The 23,256-nt window shown below is 37.2% G+C and overlaps 3 protein-coding genes across 3 annotated transcripts; all 3 read right to left on the bottom strand.

Moving 5' to 3' along the window:
• Positions 1-870: 870 nt before the first annotated feature.
• Positions 871-1,830, bottom strand: LOC139018135 (olfactory receptor 51G2-like). The gene has a single exon (XM_070426778.1). The coding sequence runs from the start codon at positions 1,828-1,830 to the stop codon at positions 871-873; it is 960 nt and encodes a 319-aa protein (XP_070282879.1).
• A 6,458-nt stretch (positions 1,831-8,288) lies between these two features.
• Positions 8,289-9,236, bottom strand: LOC139018414 (olfactory receptor 51G2-like). Its single transcript, XM_070427026.1, has one exon. The coding sequence runs from the start codon at positions 9,234-9,236 to the stop codon at positions 8,289-8,291; it is 948 nt and encodes a 315-aa protein (XP_070283127.1).
• A 9,979-nt stretch (positions 9,237-19,215) lies between these two features.
• On the bottom strand, positions 19,216-20,187 carry LOC139018134 (olfactory receptor 51G2-like). The gene has a single exon (XM_070426777.1). It carries the CDS (start codon positions 20,185-20,187, stop codon positions 19,216-19,218), a length of 972 nt encoding a protein of 323 aa, XP_070282878.1.
• Between the last annotated feature and the right edge of the window lie 3,069 nt (positions 20,188-23,256).

Here is a 23,256-nt window from a genome sequence, read left to right as displayed (position 1 = left end):
CAGAAGTTTTTCTCAAAAATGTAACCCATTCAGCCCTAACTGGTTTGGCTCAGTGGATAGAGCATCAGCCTGAGGACTGAAGGGTCCCAGGTTCGATTCCAGTCAAGGGCATATACCTTGGAGTGGGCATATCCCCAGTGGGAGGTGTGCAGGAGGCAGCTGATCGATGTTCCTCTCTCATCGATGTTTTTAGCTCTCTATTCCTCTCCCTTCCTCTCTGTAAAAAAAAATCAATAAAATATATTTAAAAAAATGTAACCTCATTCATTAATTCATTCGTTTATTCAGAAATTGCATACCAAATACCCAATAAATGGAAAGTGTTACATTCAGAAAAGGGAATGTAATAGTTAAGAGATAAAGAATACCTTTTCTCATGAGTATTTTATTTAATGGAGTGGGGATTTTTAAAAAATACTCATAATATCATTGTATTTCAGAAATATTCATCACCCCATTTCCAATAATTCTTTCTCTTACACTCTCAGGCAAAGCATTATGGATATCTTTATACATTTGTAAAGTTCCTAGTTATTCTTTAGATTCCTTTTTCATTTATAATAGAATTTCCCTTCTTGAGCCTTAAATGATACGAACCTTTCCTCTAAAACAGAGGTTGTATCTTAGTTATATTTCTATCTCCAGGGTCTACAACAGTACATTCAACAGGGTAGGTATTAAACAAAGCTTTGTTCAATAAAAAATTAGTAAATGAGAATATGGTTACTTCTCCCCATGAATGATAACTTCATCTGGAAGATGGTAGTCTCTATTTCTAGTTTTTCTCTTGACTATGGGACTCATTGTAAGCTCAGTGGCTCATTAAACAACTAAGATTAAAATTTCTCCTGCCTTCTTTCTAGAAAAGACTTAATGATCCTGAGGGTCTCTAATGCCAGCGCCATCTGACCGGAAGAGGCGTAGCATCCTTAATCGGATCTGCTTGGTCTTAATGGTGTAGACCACGGGATTGAGCACTGGAGGTGTGAGAAAGTGAAGATAGGAGAGTAGTACACGACTGCATGGGGAAGCCCACCTCCCAAATCTGTGAATCATGGACAGACCAATCATAGGTGTGTAGAAAAGCAGCACAGAACAGATGTGGGAGACACACGTGTTGAGGGCTTTGAGGCGCTCTGTCTTGGAGGCAATGGACAGCACTGTGTGGAGGATCAGCCCGTAGGAGAGGACGATGAGCACTGCGTCCACACCCAGCGTGGAGAGCACTACGAAGAGACCGTAGGCGCTGTTGATGTGGGTGTCAGCACAGGCCAGCTTCATGACATCGGGGTGCAGGCAGTAGGAGTGGGAAAGCAGGCGGTTGCGGCAGTAAGGCAGTTGCTTCAGCATGATGGGGGCTGGGATGTGGAGACCAATGCTGCGCACCATGACGGCCAGGCCCAAGCTGGCAATGCGGGGACTCGTGAGGATGGTGCCATAGCGCAGGGGGCTGCTGATGGCCACAACACGGTCAAAGGCCATGGTCAGCAGCACAGAGGACTCCATGATGGAGAAAGTGTGGATGAAGAAGAGCTGGGCCAGGCATACATCCAGGGCTACTTCCCTGAGACCCAGCATGTAGATGGTGAGCATGGAGGGCAGTGTGGAAGCAGATAGCCCCAGGTCAGTTACGGCCAGCATGGACAGAAAGTAGTACATGGGCTGGTGCAGGGAGGGCTCTGACCTCACCACCCACAGGATCAGGCTGTTCCCTGTCAGAGATGCCACGTACATGGCACAGAGAGGGATGGAGAGCCAGATGTGCACAGCTTCAAGGCCTGGGAGGCCTGTTAGGAAGAAGGAGCTGCTGGTGTAGTTGGAGTCTGACATGATGACCTGGATGGGGAGTACTCCAATCAGATGTGCATTCACAGGGCCTAGAACCAAAGGAGTTTCTCTATCAAAACCTGTTCTATAACCCAAGACATTAAATTCCCCAAAATGTTACTCTGATAATCATGGCCTTATAATCTGCCCAAGTATTTTTTCTAGTTCATACATAAGGAATCTTTTTAAAAAGATGTATTTGAATGACTAAAAGAAATCTTGCAAACATATAAGTCTGTCTCAGGAGCCACTCTATTTAATTCTCTGTTCCTTTTTTTTTTTTGAGAACACAATAAAGAAAACTCATTTTGAAAACTTTAAATCTTCCTTCCTAATTAAAAAACAGAGGAAGGAGATTTATTGAAATTTCCAGAAATACAGAACATTAAGGAATAATAACAACAATAAGGACAATTTATTTTTAAAGAATCTTATTTAATAATATATTTGGAGGTGTTTTTTTTTTTTTAGAAAACAATTTTTTTCTTTATTTTTTCATCTTTCCTTTCATATATCTTGTGCTGTGCAATCCATTATTCTTCTCTGTGAACAGGAGGGCCACATAATAATGAATTCTGTCACCTTTTTTCTGCAGGTAAACATGGGCAAGTGTAATTCATTACTGTTGTAATTCATTACCATTGCATTTCATGTAAAGCACTTCACAAAACATTTTCACTTAGGTCATTGTAAAGTCTCTTAACCCTTAGAGGTTGGCAGATCAGTTTTCCAGATTAATAAAATTAATTAAGAACTAAAGTACTGTATATAACTTTGCTAAAGTCTCATGGATTATAAAAGGAGGGTCCAAGACTGCAAATTCTGACCCAGTGATTTTGTATTCTGGACATTGTTGTTTGTAACTTAAGATAAATGTTAGCTACTAGCTAATAGACTCAAGACACAAGCTTTGTCCTTAAATCAAAGCAAACTATAAACACCCATAAATTTATATTTTAAAAAATGTCCTATGTAATGGCCACTTCTGATTTTCCTCTTATTCTCTACTCAATCCTTCCAGAATTAAATTGTCCTACTCACTGATCTAGATTCTGGCAATAGGACTATTAAAAAATTAACAATAAGGTCCCCCAAATAAGGAGTCAATATTATTTCAAATATGTAAAAAAATACAATGTGGAAAGAGAAAGGGGTGTTATTTTAGATTGAAAGTTTAAGTTATAGCTTTGTGAGGAGGGGCTAATGGAGAAAAAGCAAAACAGTAAGAAGGTGCAAAACAGTTAGACATTTGTAGGTGCATGGATGAGTGAGTGAGTGAGTGAGTGACTGGTAGGGAATGTATAGAAATGCATCAGGAAAATTTCAAGTATCAGCACACAAGTTAACTAGGAGATAGGTATCTGTTATAGCTGGAATCATGATAGAAATAAGAGAGCTGAGAACAAAGACAACCTCTAGAGCTAACACAATCACTTAAGAAAACTGCATTGTACCTGACTGGTGAGTTGGGGATATTCTCTTCGGTGCTGAATATACTATATCTAGTGGCACTGGATTATAAAAGGAGGGCCTGGGCATCAGCAACTGAATCAGGATTCTGGAATTGAATAATTTAATTTGGTAATTTTTTATGTTATCAAATATACTTGATAATTTAACAGCATTTGATAATTTAACAAGCCCTCCAGGTGATTCTAATACAAACAAAGATCTGAGAATCACTGCAGTACATGGGAAGGTAGAGTACTGCCTTATAAGGAGAAGAGAGCAATGCTGTTGCAGGCCCATTAAAGGCAGAAAGTAGAAGATAAGCAAAGGTAATAATTTAAGAATAAAGGAACACTCTTAGATAAAAATTAAAAAAAGGTGCTAACCTCTGAGATGAGGCCCTAATGACGCTCATTCACAAGCACAGGTTCTTTCATTAGGATTTATCAAATGATCTTACCGCAGATCATTAAAGGCCACTAAGCATATGGTAATTATAATAAAGACACTGTTTTTTCCTTATAATTTAGCATACAAAGTAAAATATTTTTAATAAAGTAACCTGTAAGTTAGCTAAATTCTGATGCTTTAGGAAATTGGAAAAGTTGTATTGTCTCTTCTACATACAAATTTATGGATTTTTATTCAGTTACTGATGGAGCAACTGTGAAATAAGTTGAGGAAATGTTAAAAAAAAAACACAACATTGACTGGGAAGAAACATGCATTCAAATTGTCTGAATGTTCTTTGTGAATTCTCCATCTTACATTCACCCTACACTGTCACTATCTGTATTTTCATTAGAGAAAAAAAACACACACATTTCTTTAACAAACTGAAAGATTTCTCACTTTACACATCAATTTCAGTGAATATCCATAGTGTAAGCAGAGTCAGAATTCCTGACTTTAGTTAACCTATCATTTGAGAAAATGGACCTAGAAAAAAAGGCATTGAGATGTTCACATAAGTGGAGAATATTGTTTTTGTACATATTGCACTAAGTTGACTGTCTAGATGAGGAAGTTTCATGAGTATATGTGTGATTCTGTGATTTTTTTATTTTTCAGTTTCTAAGAAACACTTGTTGAGTGAATGGATTTAGTGTGAAGAAGCAGAAGGATATAGTTGAGAAGGCAAGGCATCTGTTTTTGGTCCTGACTTCAGAACAGAAACACTGGGATAAAATACTTAGATGAAATTTGAGCTTAAGCAAGAGCTATTTTTCCAAAATTTCAAGAATACACTATGAACTACTTCCTTATTAGAACTATTTATTTTGGCTTGTCAAAAGAATTTCCATCAGGTGTAAACCTGTGGCATCATAGCAAATAAAGTGGGACACCATGCTGAATTTCCTAACACGGATGTCTACTTTCTTTGGCAACCACATTAGGATTTCAGATCAACAGCATTATGAGCCAATATTCTGCCATGATAGTAATATGAAATAATAAGAGAGTGGGTTTCATGTTCCCAAAGGATTCTCCTCTAGAACTATATCCATATACTCACATAAACCATGCTGATTTCAATTTTCCCATCCACTGAATATTGAAAATGGGTAAATTGTGCTAATTTTCATAGCATACCAATTTTATCAATGCAATTGATGATAAAATATGATAGTGGATGAAAGACTCAAAGAGTTCCTAATATTCTGCAAAGTACTTAGAATGTAAATAATACTTGTTAATATTTGTCTTTAAGTTACTTACTATGATCAAAATGCAAGGAGTTTTCTCAAAGATTATTCTTTAAAGATTTTGAAAGATTTGCAACTAACCTTGATTACCTGGGTTTATCAATTCACATCATCATTCTGCTACCTTCCATCTTGCAAGAAGTCTTTTCAAACTGTCTTCACAAATGAGCAACTCCCTATATCATTCTGCTCCTCAAACTGTTCATCTCAGCTTGTTTACCTTTGAGAGGAATAGAATCATTTGCCTAGAGCCTCAGGTGCACCTCTATCAATTTGTATTTAAAGCAAGGAGAAATTTTGTGATGTGTTACCAGCCCATTATAATTGCCCATTTAATTGTTTTTATCTATTATGCAAGCACAATTGAGGAATAATTCAGGAAACTAGTCCAATAGATCTGAAGATCCCCTTTTCTTTCTCTAAATATTTAATATACTGTACTTAACTCAAAACATATTAACACCATTTTTAAGTGAGCACTAACAAGGGGCAAATGGCTTTACCCCTTTCTTCTCTAAACCCTATGTTATTTACTTACCCACAAGGAGAAAAGAGCTGAGAACATTTCTCATCCTCCTCCAGGTTACAATGGAAGGGAATTTGCAATGAAGAGTGATTTTACAGCAAATCAGCCAATACTTGGATATTATCCCTTGATGAACACAACAGGCACCATGGGCTTTGGGGCAGCAACTGCCTTTAACCATGTCACTGCCAAACTAGTTTTGCAATGGGCTATAAAAATCCCCATTGTGATTGGAAATCCTTTAGCCCTGTCCAAGTCTGTCTCAGTTACTGAGTACCCTTATATTGTGTTTAAAAAGTAATCGGCTGTTTGTGAGTGCAAGCTTCAATATCAGAAAGACCTGAGTTGAAGATGGTCTCCGCAGGTAATTATATAAGTTGCACAAGCCCTTTGAGCCTCATTTTTAATGTCTGTAATATATAATAGTACTACCATTGGGAGATTATAGATATATGTTTAACAACAAATGGCCCTGAAGTGAAAATGTGTGGGTTTGAATCTCAGCTCCATCACTTAATAGCTCTGAATGTTTGGGCATGTCATTTAACTTCTCGTTGACTCAGTTTCCCCATCAGTGAAATGGGCACCATGAGAGAAACTAATGCACATCATTGTGAGGATTAAATGGGGTACACCATTAAAAACCTTATAACAGCTTGTCAATACTAAAGTAGTTATTAGTACTTTATTATTATAAAACACCTGAGTTGATGCTATTCAATATATGAAAATATATAATTCCTGAAAAATTACACATTAAATACTTAATAAATTTTATTGTTATTATTATGTTCATATAAATGCAGCAAAACACCGTTTTTATTGTTGCAACAGAAATAATAAAAGTTCAATGAAATGAAGGACTTTCAACTTTGAGGATATATCTCTGTAGTTAAATAGAAATCACAATTTCAGCCACGGCATTGAAAACCAAGGCAGGCAGCTCATGTCCTACAAAAATAATGTTTTATAAAATTATTTTGTTTCACAATATAAATGGAAAACAAAACCAAACCCTGTTCGTTCTGGGCGCACTTATTTGTTACACCCCTGAGTATGAATGAAAGAAAATAGGGAGGCCCCATCTATAATGGATATAGAACATATTCCAATAAATAACTCTAATTCTAGGCAAGATATATAAAATAGGCCAGACATTGAAAAACAGAGAATGCTTAAATATTTCATCTTGCTGGTATCCACTTAAAACTCATCACTTTAAAGAAGTATCTCTTGAAACCTCACTGGTTAAGTAGACTTGAACTTCTTAGTGTCTTCCCTCTAAGCTGTACTATCAGCCATGGAAGCACCTGGAGACTTACTGGAGAATTATATGTTTAAAGCCTATTTCACTGAAGTATTTAAACTTTTCATACTAAGGAAGCAATAGTCTATTTTGTTTTCTGTATACTTTAAATAGGAGGTGGCCCAGCAGAGGTAAATAAATATAATCTAAATGAGTGACTATGTAGGGCAGAAATAAAATGTTGATAATATGTTTTTTTACCTTCCCTTCATAACATTGTAAATAAATTTATAATACAATCTGACATAAAATATTAGCACTTTAGTGAAATACTTTCTTAACCTATTACTGGTTATGTTTTTAATAGAGCAATTCTATCAGCGAAATTAGTTGAAGCTTTAATCCAGAAAGAAAGACCATGACAAAGTATGCAAATCAATTTCTTCAGCTTTGATTTGTTTGTGAAAACCTAGTCTGTTCTCATAAAAATGGACTTTAAAAAATATTATCTAAAGTATGGAGGGAGCCTTAGTTAGTTTGGCTCAGTGGATAGAGCATTGGCCTGCGGACTGAAGGGTCCCAGGTTCGATTCTGGCCAAGGGCACATGCCTGGGTTGCAGGCTCAATCCCCAGTAGGGGGCGTGTGAGAGGCAGCCAATCAATGATTCTCTCATCACTGATGTTTCTATCTCTCTCTTCCTCTCTTAAATCAATAAAAATATATATTTTTTAAAAAGTATGGAGGGAAAATTGACTGATATATGGAATCTACCATTCAAGAACTATGGCATTTTGATATAGTTTTTGAGGGCACAGAGTATCTCATTTAGTATTAGAAAGTGAGGAGCAGAGCTTTCCCTTTATTCAAAGGGCTAGGTATAGTTAATATGCAAGTCAGAAAAAAAACATATTTTGATTCACATACTTGCAAAACTTTCAGAAAGTACAATCAAGTAAGGCCCTTTTGAGCTTAATTTTGTGGAATTCTAGGTTTTTAGTTGAAAGAGATCTTAAATGTCATTAAATCCTACTCTTCTAATCTGTTTACTTTTACATGTAACTGATACGCTCTCCAGTGGCTGTTAGTTTCTCCTAACCCAAGGTCTCTCAGGCTGACACTGACATTTGCAGAATAAGAAACATTTTCCCGCCCTGACCGGTTTGGCTCATTGGATGGAGCATCAGCCTGTGGACTCAAGGGTCCCAGGTTCGATTCCAGTCAAGGTCATGTACCTTGGTTGCGGGCATATCCCCAGTAGGGAGCGTGCAGGAGGCAGCTGATTGATGTTTCTAACTCTCTGTCCCCCTCCCTTCCTCTCTGTAAAAAATCAATAAAATATATTTTTTTAAAAAAGAAAAGAAACATTTTTCCCTTTGGACAGGTACTGCTCTGATGGCTGGGGAAGCACTATAATATAGTCAGTCATTAGTTTTTGAATAAGTAATTGATCAGAGGAGAGGTACATTCTGCCTCCTATGTGATATGTATTAATCAGCAGGCTGACCATCAGAACCAATATTTTGTCCTTTGGGCTCAAAGCTTTTTCAGGTGGAGCATCTTCAGAATGCGTACCCGAATCTCTTTGGTTTTTATACTGTAGACAATTGGGTTGAGCACTGGAGGTACAAGAAAGTGCAGATAGGAGAGAAGCATGTATACCTGAGCTGGTAGTTTCTTTTTCCCAAAGCGATGGGTCATGGACAGGCTGACTAGTGGGGTATAAAAGAGAAGTACAGCACAGATATGGGAAATGCAGGTGTTGAAGGCTTTGAGTCGCCCAGCGTTGGAAGCGATGCTCAACACTGTCTTCAAGATCAGCACATAGGAGAGGAGAATGAGTACAGCATCTGTCCCCAATGTGGAAAGCATGACGAAGAGCCCAAAGCCACTGTTCACAAGAGTGCTGGACCTGGCCAGCCTTACAACATCAGGGTGAACACAATAAGAATGAGACAGAGCATTCATAGGCTGGAACTGAAGTCTTCCAAGGAGTACAGGCAGGGGCAGGTGAAGGGCAGCACTGCGGGTCACAATGGCCAACCCAATGGCCCCAATGCGCTGGGTTGTGAGAATGGTGACATAGCGTAAGGGCTCTCGGATAGCCACACAGCGGTCAAAAGCCATGGCCAATAGCACAGCTGACTCAATGACGGAGAAAGTGTGAATGAAGAAGAGTTGCGCAAAGCAGGTTGCAGCTCCCACCTTCCTCTGGCCTAAGAGAAACACCGCTGCCATTGAAGGCAGAGTAGAAACTGAGAGGCCCAAATCAGCCACTGAAAGCATGGAAAGGAAGAGGTACATGGGTGTGTGAAGGCTGTGCACAGACTTGACAATGTACATTATGGTGATGTTGCCCAGCAAAGAGAGACCATAGATAAGGCAGATAGGAATAGCTGTCCAGCAGTGAGCACTCTCCAGTCCTGGGAGATCCATCAGTATGAAGAAGAAGCTGCTAGCATTATTGTTGCTAGGAATTGCCATAACTCTGGGAAGGACTTGCCTGGAAAAAGTAATGAGAAAGCAAAAGGTTATTCTTTCACAGCATTCTCCTACCATCTCATCACATTGGCACCCATAGTCTGTGCTGTCAGAGAACTACAGACTTCATCTCCTCGTCTCACAGCATGAATCCCATTAATTTACCAGGGGTGGGCAAACTTTTTGACTCGAGGGCCACAATGGGTTCTTAAACTGGACCGGAGGGCCGGAACAAAAGCATGGATGGAGTGTTTGTGTGAACTAATATAAATTCAAAGTAAACATCATTACATAAAAGGGTACGGTCTTTTTTTTTAGTTTTATTCATTTCAAACAGGCTGGATCCGGCCCGTGGGCCGTAGTTTGCCCACGGCTGATTTAGACATTTACGATAGGGAAGAGTGCTGTCTATCTCTCTTCTGGTGGTTTGCCTTAGTTTTCAGAAGCATACATGGGTCATTTAGAGAAAGAAAACTTCTTCCTTATTTGAAGATATTTCTCAAGGCTTGAAAAAAATGCTAAGTGGAACTGTGTTGAGAGCACAAAGGTGTGTGTGTGCTTAAGCCAGATTCGTTTTAGTACCAGAATGAAAAGTTTTAAAGGAACCTAGATAAGGATAATTATGTTTAATGGCTGCTTGGGAGTTAGGAAATAAAGTATAAGAATGTTAATATTGATTCTGAACTCCTGATATTACCAGATATATGTTTTGTTTGGAAAGAGATTCAGTATATACATAATAAAATCAGATACCAGAAGTGGTTTGGGCTTGACGTGAATGTTCACCAGATTTGAATTCTTTCTAAATCTTTGTTACAGGATGCTCTCTAAAAATGTTTTCATTTTTAGACAAAGACTAGATAATATTTATTGTTGGAAACACAATATATTTGATGGCATCAAAGATTTACTGAGCTCCTGGTATGCACTCAATGTAAGTAAGGTAATGAGTAAATGTAGAGTTTCTGCCTTAGAAGCTTTGCAATTGACTGGTCACCATAGACATATCCATAAACTAGTTCATGAGGACATTGACCATGGGACAGACACAAGATTCCACCTGTGAAACCACACTCTGCGTTGTATGACTTTCTCTTTTCCAGAATAATCCTGGGTACTTTGAAGAACAATTACTAAAGAAGGGTTTAAGTGTGAAATCTAGTACATAGAGTTCAAAGGAAACTTTGGTCACATACTTAAAGTCCAACTGAATGATGAGTTTCTCCCTTAACATCTTAGGAAAACTTTCTTAACAATGAAGACTTCAACATCTTCTTGGGCAGTCATTTATGTGGCAGCTGTTACCAGTAGCACAGTCTTCACTATATTCTAATCCTCTCTTATGAACTAATTATAACAATGCTCTATAAAGTCATGAATACCTGCAACCCCCATTTCACACGTTAACCGTTAGTCTAAGGAAAACCCAGAGAATAAATTCTATGCAAGATAACCAATGGTGTCAGAATCAAAACAAGTATGATAATTGAACAATAAAGAAATTGTCATTGGCAATTATTGGGAAGTCATGGAGGAATAATATGTGTGGGTATACCTGTGGAGAGGTGAGGATGGGTGAGCTCTAGGAGTCATCTATGTTGTTCTAATAAAAACTCCCTTTGAATTTTGGTTAGAGAGGGAGAGGTAGGCAATGACTAGACTTTATATCCATCAACCTGCCTCTGACAAGTTTTCCTTATAGGCTGTTAATCACAATGTGGTTTCAAAAGAAAGGAAAGCATTATCCCACTAAATATAATGGTCTGAAATTCTTATACATGTCGAAAGCTTATCATTATTGATAAAAATAAAACATCTGAGATTCAGAATTAATATTTTGGGGCAACTATTTAACAAACTGATATAAATAAAATAGTCCTGAAGCATGACAAGTATAGGAAAGAAGATAGTTTTATATTCAGAAGACAGCCTAAGTTGATATGTAACAAGCTGGTGATCCATTCACAAATGGGAATCATCTGTTGTGCTACTTGGAAGTCTATGTTTTAACTCAGCCTTCTAAGAATGTCAGAAAAGAAGAGCTGTCGCTCTTAGACTCTTAAACAAAAGTCTACTTCTTTATTTGAGCTTTGTCAGAAAAAAATCATTGACAAACACTTTTATATTTTTCAAGGTCATCTTGTCCAAATCCTGCTAAACTGACTGCAACATCCCTAAAAAGAATGCAAAACTCCATGTCTCAGAAGTCTTTTTGAAAACAACTGAGAAATATTATCTAATATGTGTCCTACACAAATGTAGTTTGACTTGCAGTTGATCTCAAATTATAAGAGCAAGAATTGAGTGACTGTTAAGTGATGAAAGAGAGTCCAGGGGTTGTTTCCCAAAACCATATATTCTATGTATATACTCTCTTGTATGTAGACTATATCATACAAGAGAATTAGAAGTGCTGTGTACCTCTAACAAATGCCCTTCCTGCTTCAGAGATCCTCATACAAAGTCGGAAGCCATGTCTAGGATAGCCCACGACTTCTCTCAGTTCCATCCCAGGTACACATGCAACAGGATTTGACCTACTATAGCCTGAGATGTTTCTATCACTCACCAGACCCCGGGTCAGAGATTCAATTTCTGTGGATTGTGGGGCAGCTGAGGCCTTGTGAGGCTCCCTGGCTTGATCGTAGTGCTAAGAGAGCAGGTTTATAAAACATTAGTTCTGGCTCTCCCTGGAGGCTCACATCCAGTCCCCGTGGTATAGTCTTTCAAAGAAGCATCAAATGAGCATGTGCCAGACAGAGCTGCCTATTGCTAACCCTTGTAAGTCTTTGCCAGATCTGCAGATAATATCTGCTATAAGCTTAGAACATGCAGCCTGTTGTGCTTCCGGCTTCCTTTCTTCTCTTCCCAGCCTAAGACCTTTTTAGCTCCTTAGAGATGGAAATCATCAAATAGATCATAGCAATTTTGGTCCCAGGAACATCTTGCATCATATTTGTATTTTCAGGATATACAATCCTTTATATTTTCCCACACCCCTCCTCCAAATCCAGCCTTTCCCCTTAAATTATAAATATCCCAGGAAGTGGGTAAGAACAGAATCTACAACACTATTTCCATGAGTGATAATATTAATAGATTTCCTCCAGGATAAATTCATTTTGAACTAATTGGTTATTGTTACAACTAGAGACCTGGTTCACAAATTTGTGCATGGGTGATGTCCGGCCAGAGGGAGGGGCTGTGGGCTGTTGGTTGGCTGGCCCAGCCCCTGATTGAACTCCCGGTCAAAGGGACAATTTGCATATTAGCCTTTTTAAAATATATATATATTTTTATTGATTTCAGAGAGGAAGTTGAGAGGGAGAGAGAGATAGAAACATCAATGATGAGAGAATCATTGATCAGCTTCCTCCTGCACGCCCCCCACTGGGGATCCAGCACATAACCGGGGCATGTGCCCCTGACCAGAGTCAAACCCAGGACCCTTCAGTCCACAGGCTGACGCTCTATCCACTGAGCCAAACCAGCCAGGGCCATATTAGCCTTTTATTATATAGGGTAACATAGAGCTTACTTTTTACTGCTATTGTCTCTTCTCTTCCTCTCTCTCTCTCCTCAAAGTGAGTTCTTCATATTTCCTGAGGGAATGATTATAAGTAGTGGAGGAGATTAAAAAGATTCACCAGGGGCATATATAATGGGCCTGGATATTGTTTATAAGTTGAGGAGAGAGTAATATAGGATACAACTACTGGTTGCAATATGTGTGGAGCTGGGGGGGAATGGCCTGAAAATTGAGGTAGGAACCAAGTTAGTAATGAGGTAGAGGAGCCATCTCGGGTACACAACCAATTGCTAGTTCAGTGATTCACTTGAAGCACTCACACAACTCAAAGTAAAATTATCCTCATGGCTGAGATTTGATATAGTAAAGTATACTGTGAAAGTACAGCAGGAAAAATTATATGTAGGTAAAGGCAAGAGAGGTCACATACAGGCTTCCCAACATTTCTTTTCTGAAAGGGTCTCTCTAGCTGAAACCTCAGAGACACATGAGAGATGTTTATGTAGGGAAGCCTGCTTGAGTTTTGGAATCCAGAGTTCTTAAAATGGAGCTGGTCACATAGGCTCATATCTGTCATCTTATAAGTATGTGTAGACCTCAGATCAAGCAACAGATACATAGAATAAATTCCATGTTTATCTTACACATGCTAACCACCTGGTTCATGTAGACCTACTGCTTTGGGCACAGATAGTAAGATTATTGCTCAGTAAATGTGTGAAGATTCTGGAAGATTTGGTCAAGAGACAGCCATCAACATTGGCTACAGAAATAAGCAAAACCTGAGTAAAAGATATCTGCTGCAGTAACTCTTTTCTGGTAGGAGCTTTACTGCATTTTCAGAAGTTGCCATGACCTCAATGGACATGAGTTAGAAATGTTTTCATTCAGCATATGTGAAATACGACTAGCTTCTAATATAGCCTAAAAATAATCCTAATCCTAGGTGACAGAAAATAACAAAAGAGTGTGGCATTATCAATTCAAAATAAAGTGGGCACTATATATGGGCCTTTTAATAATAAGGAAAATATTTAAGGGAGAAAGTATACCTGGAATGACTGGAATAACTTGCTAGATGTGCAACAAGTGTTAAATAGGAAGCATTACTCACTTCAGAGCATGGAACCTATAATCAGAAATTTTAAAAAATGAGCCAGAAAATCATCAAAGAATAATTGTGGCAGTTGTGAGCAAAGACTAACCCAAAAATGAAGAGAATCAATGAAAAGGCATAAACAAGTTTGTGCAACATGATTATGTTAGATTCTGAAAGCTAGTTTCAGTTCTGTTTGGAGTTGTTTGAGAATGAAGGCAGGGAAGACAACTAGCAGAATGCCAAAGTAATTTATTTAATTATTAAGTTCTAAGCTGAGTCAAGAGCAGTGGAAATGTAAAAGTGGGGGCTGTTGGGAAAATACTAATAAAGTAAAATCTACCTTATTGGTAAATGATTAGATACTATGAGTAAAGGGAAGTAAGGAGCATCCCTGACACAGTTCATATTTTTGGCTGGAATGAGCACATGAATGGAAATGCCATTCCCATAAATGTAGAACACAAACATGACAGCAGGAAGAAGCAGCAGTTGAGAATGGAACAGGAGACTTTCCTGTTAGTCTATTCCAAGTTCTATTTTGAACTAGTTAAGTTTAAGGTTTCCACATAGCATACAAAAGGAATTAGCCAGAGGGAGGTATGAACCTGTCTGGAGTTCAGGACATTCAGTTTGAGATTGAGGAGGGCAACATTTACATTCAGCAGATTGGCATCTGAAATAAATCTAGAAAATGCAATGAGTAAAATTAGCTGGAGAGATCAGAAAATACAGAGGTGCAAGAGAAACCTACAAGGTATGAATATTCAATAACAAGTGAGCAATCAATTGTTTCAATTATAGATGAAACATCAGTGATGAGGAGACAGAATTTGAAATAGATAATATGATTTAGTAATTTAGAGCTAATTAGAGTGACCTTTGCCCAAGCAATTTCAATGGAATAGTAGAGGCAAAATTAGATTATAATGGAGTTGAAGAGGAAACAATGTTTAGTTTAGTTTAATTACAAGTAAACTGTGTTGTTTGAGGATGTATAAATAGTCACAATGTAAAGAAAAACAATGAAATAAACACTATGAAAATCAGAATACTAGTTTAACATAGTGGTGATGGTGAGGTCATGTTCAGGTAAGGCTACAGAAAAAATTTGGGCATTGATAATTTTATTTCTTTACCTAGGTGATATTTACATGGATGTCCATTTTACAAAAAATGTGTTAAATTGCACATGTATTTCCATGCAGTTTTTTGCATGTGTTTTATATTCCACCACAACGAATTTTTTAAAGATTTGGCAAGAGGAAGATAACTAATGCTCATTATTTTTTTTCAAGTAGAAATAAAGGAGAAAAATAAAGTAAGTACTACTAACAGCCATATGGTTAGTAAGAGTACATTTTATGAACAGTCTTAAATGTTTTTTAAAACTGTGTTAAAGCAGCTGGTAAAGAAGGAATGGCTGAGTAAAATTAGTTTTAGCTAAGGAAGTATAGTTAATTATGTTTAGTAAGGGAGGTGTATTAATCTTCTATAGTTGCTAAACAGATTACTACAAACTCAGTGACTTAAAATAACACAATAATGTTATTTTAAAATTCAGGAGATTAAATGTCCAAAATGAGTCAAACTAGGCTAATATCCAGGTGTCTCTTGAGAGGCTCTTTTTGGAGGCTATGGGGAAAAAAATCTATTGATTTGCCTTTTCCAGCTTGGCTCCTGGCCTTATTTCTGTATCTTCAACACCATCAATATTGTGTCTCTGCTCCTTTCTGACTTCCTGCCTTTCCCTTACAAGGACTTTGTGACTGCATTAGGCGTACTCAGAAAATTCAGAATAATCTTCCAATATTAAGATCCCCTTAACCTAATTGCACTTGCAAGGTTCCTATTACCAAGAAAGGTAATATATGCACAGATTAAGATGTGGAGATAATTGGTGGGCCAATATCAAGCTTCCAAAAGGAAGAAATAAAGCTATAAGAGGAGAGAGGAAAATAATTGGTTGAAAGAGCAGAATATAGGTCAAAAACAATTTTTTGCAGCTATATGGGGATTAAAGTGAAGGGATAAGAGGAAAGACTCATAATTAGGGATAGGAGGTATAATGACATTACTCCAGCAGGTCTCATGCAGAGATGAGGATTAAGACTGAGGATGTCATAGATATGGCAAGAATATGTAGAGTTCTAGAAATATTTTTAATCCCAGTAATCGTAATGTATAGTGTAGAACAAGAGGCAGGACTAACCAGAGAACTGAATCTCTGGTGCACCTTTTCATCTCCTGAACAGCAGAGGGGTGTTTACAACAGTGAATATGAATATTTTCAGGCTACACGTAAGAATACGGGTAAATTTCAAAAAAATGCACTGGGACTAAAAAAATCCTTGATTTTTTAAAGAAAGTATTAAAAATACTGTTATATAGCATATACAGGGTGGGGCAAAAGTAGGTTTATAGTTGTTCTTATGGAAAATAATACAATAATTAATAAATAACAATACAAGAATAAACTGTGTTTTGCATACTCACAACTGTAAACCTACTTTGCCCAACCCTGTTTATGCTTATTATATCATTAAATATAAAACAAAGAAGGGAAAGATAAACACCAAACTCAAATGTGTGTGATGACTTTTGGGGATTGAGTATGAAGTCTGTGATTCAGAGACATACAAAAAGTATTTGCTTTTATTAGGTATTAGAGGCCTGTTGCACAGGATTTGTGCACTGGTGGGGGGCATGGCCTGTAGGGATCAGCTCACTGTGGGAGTGACGCTCATCTCAGTCAACTGAGTGGCTGCTCCCTGGTCCAGCATCTTCCGTGGAGCCAGAGCACTCGCCTCTCCAAGAGACCTGGTTGGGGCCGGGCCTAGGAACAAAAACACTGAGAGGCAGCGGAGTAGGCTTCAGTCCCCCAGCGGCCACAAACCCACCTCTCAGCCTCTGGGGTCAGCTCTGCGAGCCCGGTAGCTGTGCTGCGTGGCCTGCACGCATCCAGAGGAGGCAGCAGGGAATGAGGAAAAGGAAGAGGAGCCTGGAGTGAGGAGGCGACTATTAGAGCCTGGGTTCCTGTTCGTGGGCCCGGGGTTCAGAGCAGGAGCAGCCACTCATCCCAGTCAGCCAAGCGGCGATCCCACTGTGGTAGTTCCCTGACCACCAGGGGGCAGCTCCTGCATTGAGCGTCTTCCCCCTGGTGGTCAGTGCATGTCATAGTGACTAGTCAACTGGTCGTTCTGGTCATTCTGCTGTTCGGTCGCTAGGCTTTTATTATATAGGATAATTTGTAGTATGTAATAGACTAACTCACTTGAGGCAAAATATTATAATTAAATAGAATTAAGAGAAAATATATGTGTGTGTGTGTTGTATTATTTTCTACATCTTTGGGATGCTTGCAATATTATTTATTTATTTACTTTTATTTTTGTTTCTTTTACAATTCTACCATGCATCATCTGTATATGGTATTGTGCATTTACCACCCAAGTCAAATCTCCTTTCATCACCATTTATCCCCCTCTTTACCTCCTTCTACCTCCCCAACCCCCATTCACTCTGGCAATCACCAAAGTCTGTGTCCATGAGTCTTTCTTTTTTTCTTTGCTTAATCCCTTCACCCATCTCATTCAGCCCTGAACCCCTTCCCCTATGACAACTATCAGTCTGTTCTCTGTATCCATAAGTCTGTCTCCACTTTGTTCATCAGTCTACTTTGTTCATTAGATCTCACATATAAGTGAAATCATGTGATACATATCTTTCTCTGACTGGCTTATTTCACATAGCATAATACTCTCCAGCTCCATCCATGCTGTCACAAAAGGTAATTCTTGAAATATTTTCTAATAATGATAATATATCAAAAAAAGAGAAACAGAGAATGGGTGCAGGGCAAAATTGAACATCTCTGATTACATTAAAAGAAACTTATCTTCTTTGAATAAAGGAGGTTATAATTCCTTTTTTTATTGGAAGGGAGAATTTTAGGGCATATATAGAAATAGATTTCTTTATGTATGTAAAAGTGAAGAGTGTAGTGCTGTGAAGTGTAAGTAACTGGGAAGTAGTTGTGAACATGTGAAATTGCAGCTGTGGATTGTGGAAACACCAAGTGTTTCAAAAATATACATTCAGTCACTGAAAGACCAAAGCAATAAGACCATTATTTTGTAGGTACTACAATTTAAAACTCTATTGTTTTCTTAATTAGAACTAAAATGTACAGGTGAAAGAGTAGAAAATAGAAGATTATTTAAATTGATTCCAAAATTAAGTTTAGAGTTGAAAAGTAAAAAACAAACAAAAAAACCCACCCAGTCCTGCCCCCTCCTCCACGCCCCCCAAAAAAAACCAACAAGAAAGAATGAATATTGATGGAGCATTTCCTGAAGGTCCATAGTGAATATGAAAGACATTGAATTAACAATGTTGTCATAGATTTAGACAAGGTGAAAGTTCCAAGGAGCAGGATTACAGATCTCAAGGCAAAAGTCCAGAGGCCCTGAAGTCAAGGTGTGAGCATGCTTGAAAGAACATTATACTAGAGATTTAGAGACTGGCAATAGAAATGTTGGTACAATTTTATTTTTAATCCTCACCCAAGGATATGTTTATTTATTTTTATTTTTATTTTTTGAGAGAGAGAGAGAGAGAGAGAGACAGAGAGAGAGAGAGAAACATCTATTGATTGCCTCCCATACACCCCTTCCTGGGAATCGAATCCAAAAGCTGGGTATGTGCCCTGACCAGGAATTAAACCCACAACATTTCAGTGTATCAAACGATGCTCCAACCAACTAAGCCACCTAGCAGGACAATGTTGATACAGATTTAAGTAGAGATTGTTGACATTGTTTCATGGCTTTATAATTCTTTTCAGTATTAGCTATTCACTTGTTTGTTTGTTTTTTATCTGTTGCTCCTTACTTTGACAACAATAGCATCAAGAAAACAAACCACTGAGAAGGTGAGAACTTTGTTTAATTAAGTAATCTCCAGTACCTCAAAAAGTAAAAAAATAAAATAGGTATTCACTAAATAAATATCAGTTTATCGAGGGTGATATATATATATATATACACAGATGATAACAAGTAATAATTTATTCACTTTGTGAAAAATGAACTATAAGACTACAAACTTCTCTGACAAAAATAAATGAACCATTGGACTAAGAAATAATGAAACTAGTTCATTATTTCAAATTTTTAATGTACTGAACAAATTTTTATTATTCAATATATATTAATTCAAATCATAGAAAAGAAATAGTTATCCAGCCTTACATCCCATATTATTCAGAACAGTCAGTGGTCAAACAGAATCTCTGTGGGCATTTGGAATATTAACAAGCTCTTTGTTTCATGAAGTATTCTTAGGATAGTGCTCACTCATGTTATAAATGTGACTTTGGATTTTCCTGATCCTTTCTTGATGAAGAGTTTCAGAATTTTATCTTGTATCGGCTTGGTTTTCACCACATACACAATGGGGTTCATCACAGGTGGAATGAGAAAGTGCATGTTGGCCAGGGTCACGTAAATGTGTGAGGGAAGTTTTGGGCCAAAGCGGTGCAGTATCGACAGGCAGATCATGGGTGTGAAGAAGAGGATCACAGCACAGAGGTGGGAAATACAGGTGTTGAGAGCCTTGAGGCGGCCACCATGGGATGCAATGCTTAGTACAGTTTTTAGTATCAGAATGTATGAAATCAGAATAAGGAGAAAATCAAGCCCCATAGTGGATAGCAGCACGAAGAGTCCAAATATGCTATTTATCCTTGTGTTGGAGCAGGAGAGCTTTAGGATGTCAGGATGCAGACAGTAGGAATGAGAAAGTACATTGGAGCGACAAAAACACAGCCTCCTCAAGAGGATAGGAAGGGGTACCTGTATAGTGAAGGTTCGCACAGCAATGGCCAGACCTATCTTGGCAATTACACTATGGGTAAGGATGGAGGAATAGTGCAGTGGATAAGAAATGGCCACATAGCGATCAAAAGCCATTGCCAGTATGACAGCTGACTCAAAATCCTGGAAGGTGTGGATAAAAAACATTTGGGTAAAGCAAGCTGAGAAGGTGATCTCACGAGCATCCAGCCAGAAGATCCTCAGCATTGTGGGGAAGGTGAAGAGGGACAGACCCAGATCAGAGGCAGCTAGCATGGCCAAGAAGAGGTACATAGGCACGTGGAGGGTCTGTTCTCGCCAGATAATTGCAATGATGGTCATGTTGCCCACCAAGGTAATGAAGAACATGACAGAGAAGGGGATGGAGATCCAGATGTACACAGCCTCCAGCCCAGGTATGCCTGTCACCAGGAAGGTGGAGAATATAGAGTTTGTACTATTTTCATAATGCATGATGCCAGGGTAGCACGCCTTTTCTAAAAGGAAATTCATTGTTCCAAAAGCAAATGTTAAAAATTACTTTTTTTTTACACTCTTAGTGCTATACCTTGGAATAAATGATTCCTAACCTTATGAAAACTTTAACTTAATACTGATTTTATTTGTATAATACTCATATATAAAATATGAGTCTAAACTAGAAAATACCTATTCTGTTGGTCAAATTCTCCAGATATGCTAGCTAATTGAAAGGGGAAAAAATCTACTATCTACTTTCATGAGTTATTTTAGATTCACCATGTAAGTTATACCAGGTAGTATTTGTCCTTTTGCATCTGGTTTATTTTAACTAGTCTAATCACTTCCAGGTTCATCCATGTTGTTGCAAATGCCAGGATTTCCTTCCTTTTTAAAGCTGAAGAATATTTCATTTTATGCAATATTTTCTTTATACATACATCTATCAATGGACATTTAGGTTGCAATTACTTAAATCGTACAAATGGTATAATGGTATTTTAAATTGAGTACTGAAATCCTCAATAAAATAAGATAGATTCACACTTTGCCTTATCATTATAGTAGCACACTATTCTGTGAAATTTCTCTGCCTTGGTCAACAATGATACATGTTAGACTAGTGATTAATAGCATGCACTGATCTGCTTTTTATGCAAAGAGATGGATACAGAAAGTTAAAATAATAATTTAGAAAACATTTCATATACATTTGTTATATACATTTGACATAATTCTGTTACTTTAATAATAAAATTTTGGCTTTGTATTTGGGGTACATTTTAATTATTTTGTGCCATTTAATTTGTACTTATGTTTTACAATGAAACTACATAGGCATTTCATACACACTCTTCACAGCCCGATGAAGTCATCCCCAATAACAATAAACTTTTGTGTAAACTATTCATCCTGATTTGTCACCATTCTCACTCACTAACATCATGGCTGGTATTGTGTGTGTGAGCCTTATGAAATTTGCACTTCGAAATCTTCATTGTCTGTATGGGACATACAGACTCTACCTGTGATAGCCTAAGTATTTCCCAGGTGATTTAATAAAAATTTCACTTGCGTCCAATTCTTGATAAGGAAATATTACTAAAGAAAACAATAAAAATATAAAAGACTCTTCTCCCAAGACTTACACTCTCCTTGGCCTCCTGTTGAAGATGAGAAGCTTAGGACCCCGCCCCCTGCTTTGGCTTTCATTTAGAATACTATTTAATTTATCAAAGTCTCAATCTGGGTCATTTGGGTGAGACTTTCAGAAGTGATCAAAGTGATTAATTAATACCCTACATGCTGTCTAATACAAACAGAATGAGAAATAAAGTTAAAATTAGTCCCAGCAGTATTATAACCACATTTAAAAAAATATTTAGAATTATGCTGGGACAGGGCAGATGAAAGAGTATGTAGAAAACTCATTTTTATTTTATGGGAGCACATTCTGCCTCCTCTAATCATGGGGCCTCTTAGAGTTCAGTGTCTGCTGCCAGATTTCTTTTTAGTGCCTTTTCTCATCCAGGAGTTCCTTGGCATTTTCAGAGTATATATATTTTCTAGTCTCAATCAATGTTCCTGTTCAGCGATGAAGCTAAATCTCATGTTCAATGTTCTCATAGGCAAGGATAGTTCTCCTTTTATTTGATTCAAGAATACTTTAAGCCCACTTTCTCTAAGTGGTTCAGTGTCATTGTCCAAACATAAAAAAGAAGAAGGCTAATTTCAAAAAGAGAAACAATCTGTAAGCCTCATGATTCCTTATATTATAGGCTACCGTTTCCCTACTCACTAATTTATTCCAAGTCTCTAAAATTTGTTATATTTCAAATTCAAGTCAGTTAAAACCTTGTTTTCATTCTCACCTGGCATCTTAAGGCAGCATAGTTGCTAAAATCATGCAAAGTCAGCTTTCTCATCCATGTCCAAGATAAAAAAACGTTGGTGACCTGATTTGAGTTGCTTTATTATTCATACAGCTTTCCCCTGAAAATAGGAGTCTCCTGGGATTCCATCTCCGCTTGAACTGAGAGTCCTCATTAATCCTTTTCACTTCTTAGGATGCTCCCCAAATGGCCTGAGTTCTGGGGCCTTTTTTTGCATCAGGTGAATTCAAAATCTAACCAATCAACACAGAATTTCACAATAAGTGTTGGCATGAATTCAAATCTGTCCATCCAAAATCAATTTTAAAAATTATTTATATATGTCTGAAATAATTCATATTTTCATTGGTATCATTCATATTTTTTATAATATATGTTGGGAATTCTAAAAAGTTTATTTCATCAAAGTCTCATTAAATTTTAATATAACTTCAATTTACCAATGTTTCAGACATAAATCACTACTTAGTTTTACTAAAATAAAATATAAACTTTTAATTATACCTCAATTAACAAAAGCTTTTTGGATACTTTACTTTAAATAATCTTTGAGATTTCCCAGAAGACCACTAAAAATCACAATGATTTGTTCTTTCATATTATAAAAAGAGAGGGACTGGAAATATTTAAATTTATTTGGTATGGTACCATTAATGAGTTTAACAGGAAGAATAGTCAAATGAAAAGAGATGCTCTACTCTCCTTAAGTTAAATTGGTATAATTGGATGTTGTTTATATAAAAATCTTACTAGTTGTATTCTTTTTATCTGGTAGCTCTCAGAGATTTGTTAAAGCTCTTGCTCTACTTACTATATTTCTGTTTGTCAGAGTCTGAAAGGTACTTTGCCTGGTAGAAAAAAACAACAGTATAGGGTTATCACTAATAAGTTCGGTTACTTAAAAACATTTTATTTGGTCATGACCTCATTTCTTTAATTTGAAAGTATATATTTTATATCAGTGGTTTTCAATTGGGAGTTTAATTAAAATACAGGTATTTATTAGCTATAAAGATGGACTGACTCTCTTAACTTGATAGTTGTCTTATGTTTTTGGTATATTCTTGCTATATGTTTGATAAATTCATTGTATATTATATCTCAGGATTATATTGTTATATCTCAAGATTTCTTTCACTGTAACAATTGAATTCAGCCATTTTTTTTTTTT

The sequence above is a fragment of the Myotis yumanensis genome, unplaced genomic scaffold (assembly GCF_028538775.1).
Source record: "Myotis yumanensis isolate MYYU_CA2020_CCGP unplaced genomic scaffold, mMyoYum1.0.hap1 SCAF_10, whole genome shotgun sequence".
Lineage (NCBI taxonomy): Eukaryota > Metazoa > Chordata > Mammalia > Chiroptera > Vespertilionidae > Myotis > Myotis yumanensis.
The sequence above is the reverse complement of the archived record's forward strand: the minus strand, read 5'-3'. Positions and strand labels throughout refer to the sequence as shown.

What these genes read in the sequence shown, in the direction of transcription:
- LOC139018135 (XM_070426778.1), bottom strand. Translation starts at nt 1,830, where the DNA reads ATGTCAGACTCCAACTACACCAGCAGCTCCTTCTTCCTAACAGGCCTC.
- LOC139018414 (XM_070427026.1), bottom strand. Translation starts at nt 9,236, where the DNA reads ATGGCAATTCCTAGCAACAATAATGCTAGCAGCTTCTTCTTCATACTG.
- LOC139018134 (XM_070426777.1), bottom strand. Translation starts at nt 20,187, where the DNA reads ATGCATTATGAAAATAGTACAAACTCTATATTCTCCACCTTCCTGGTG.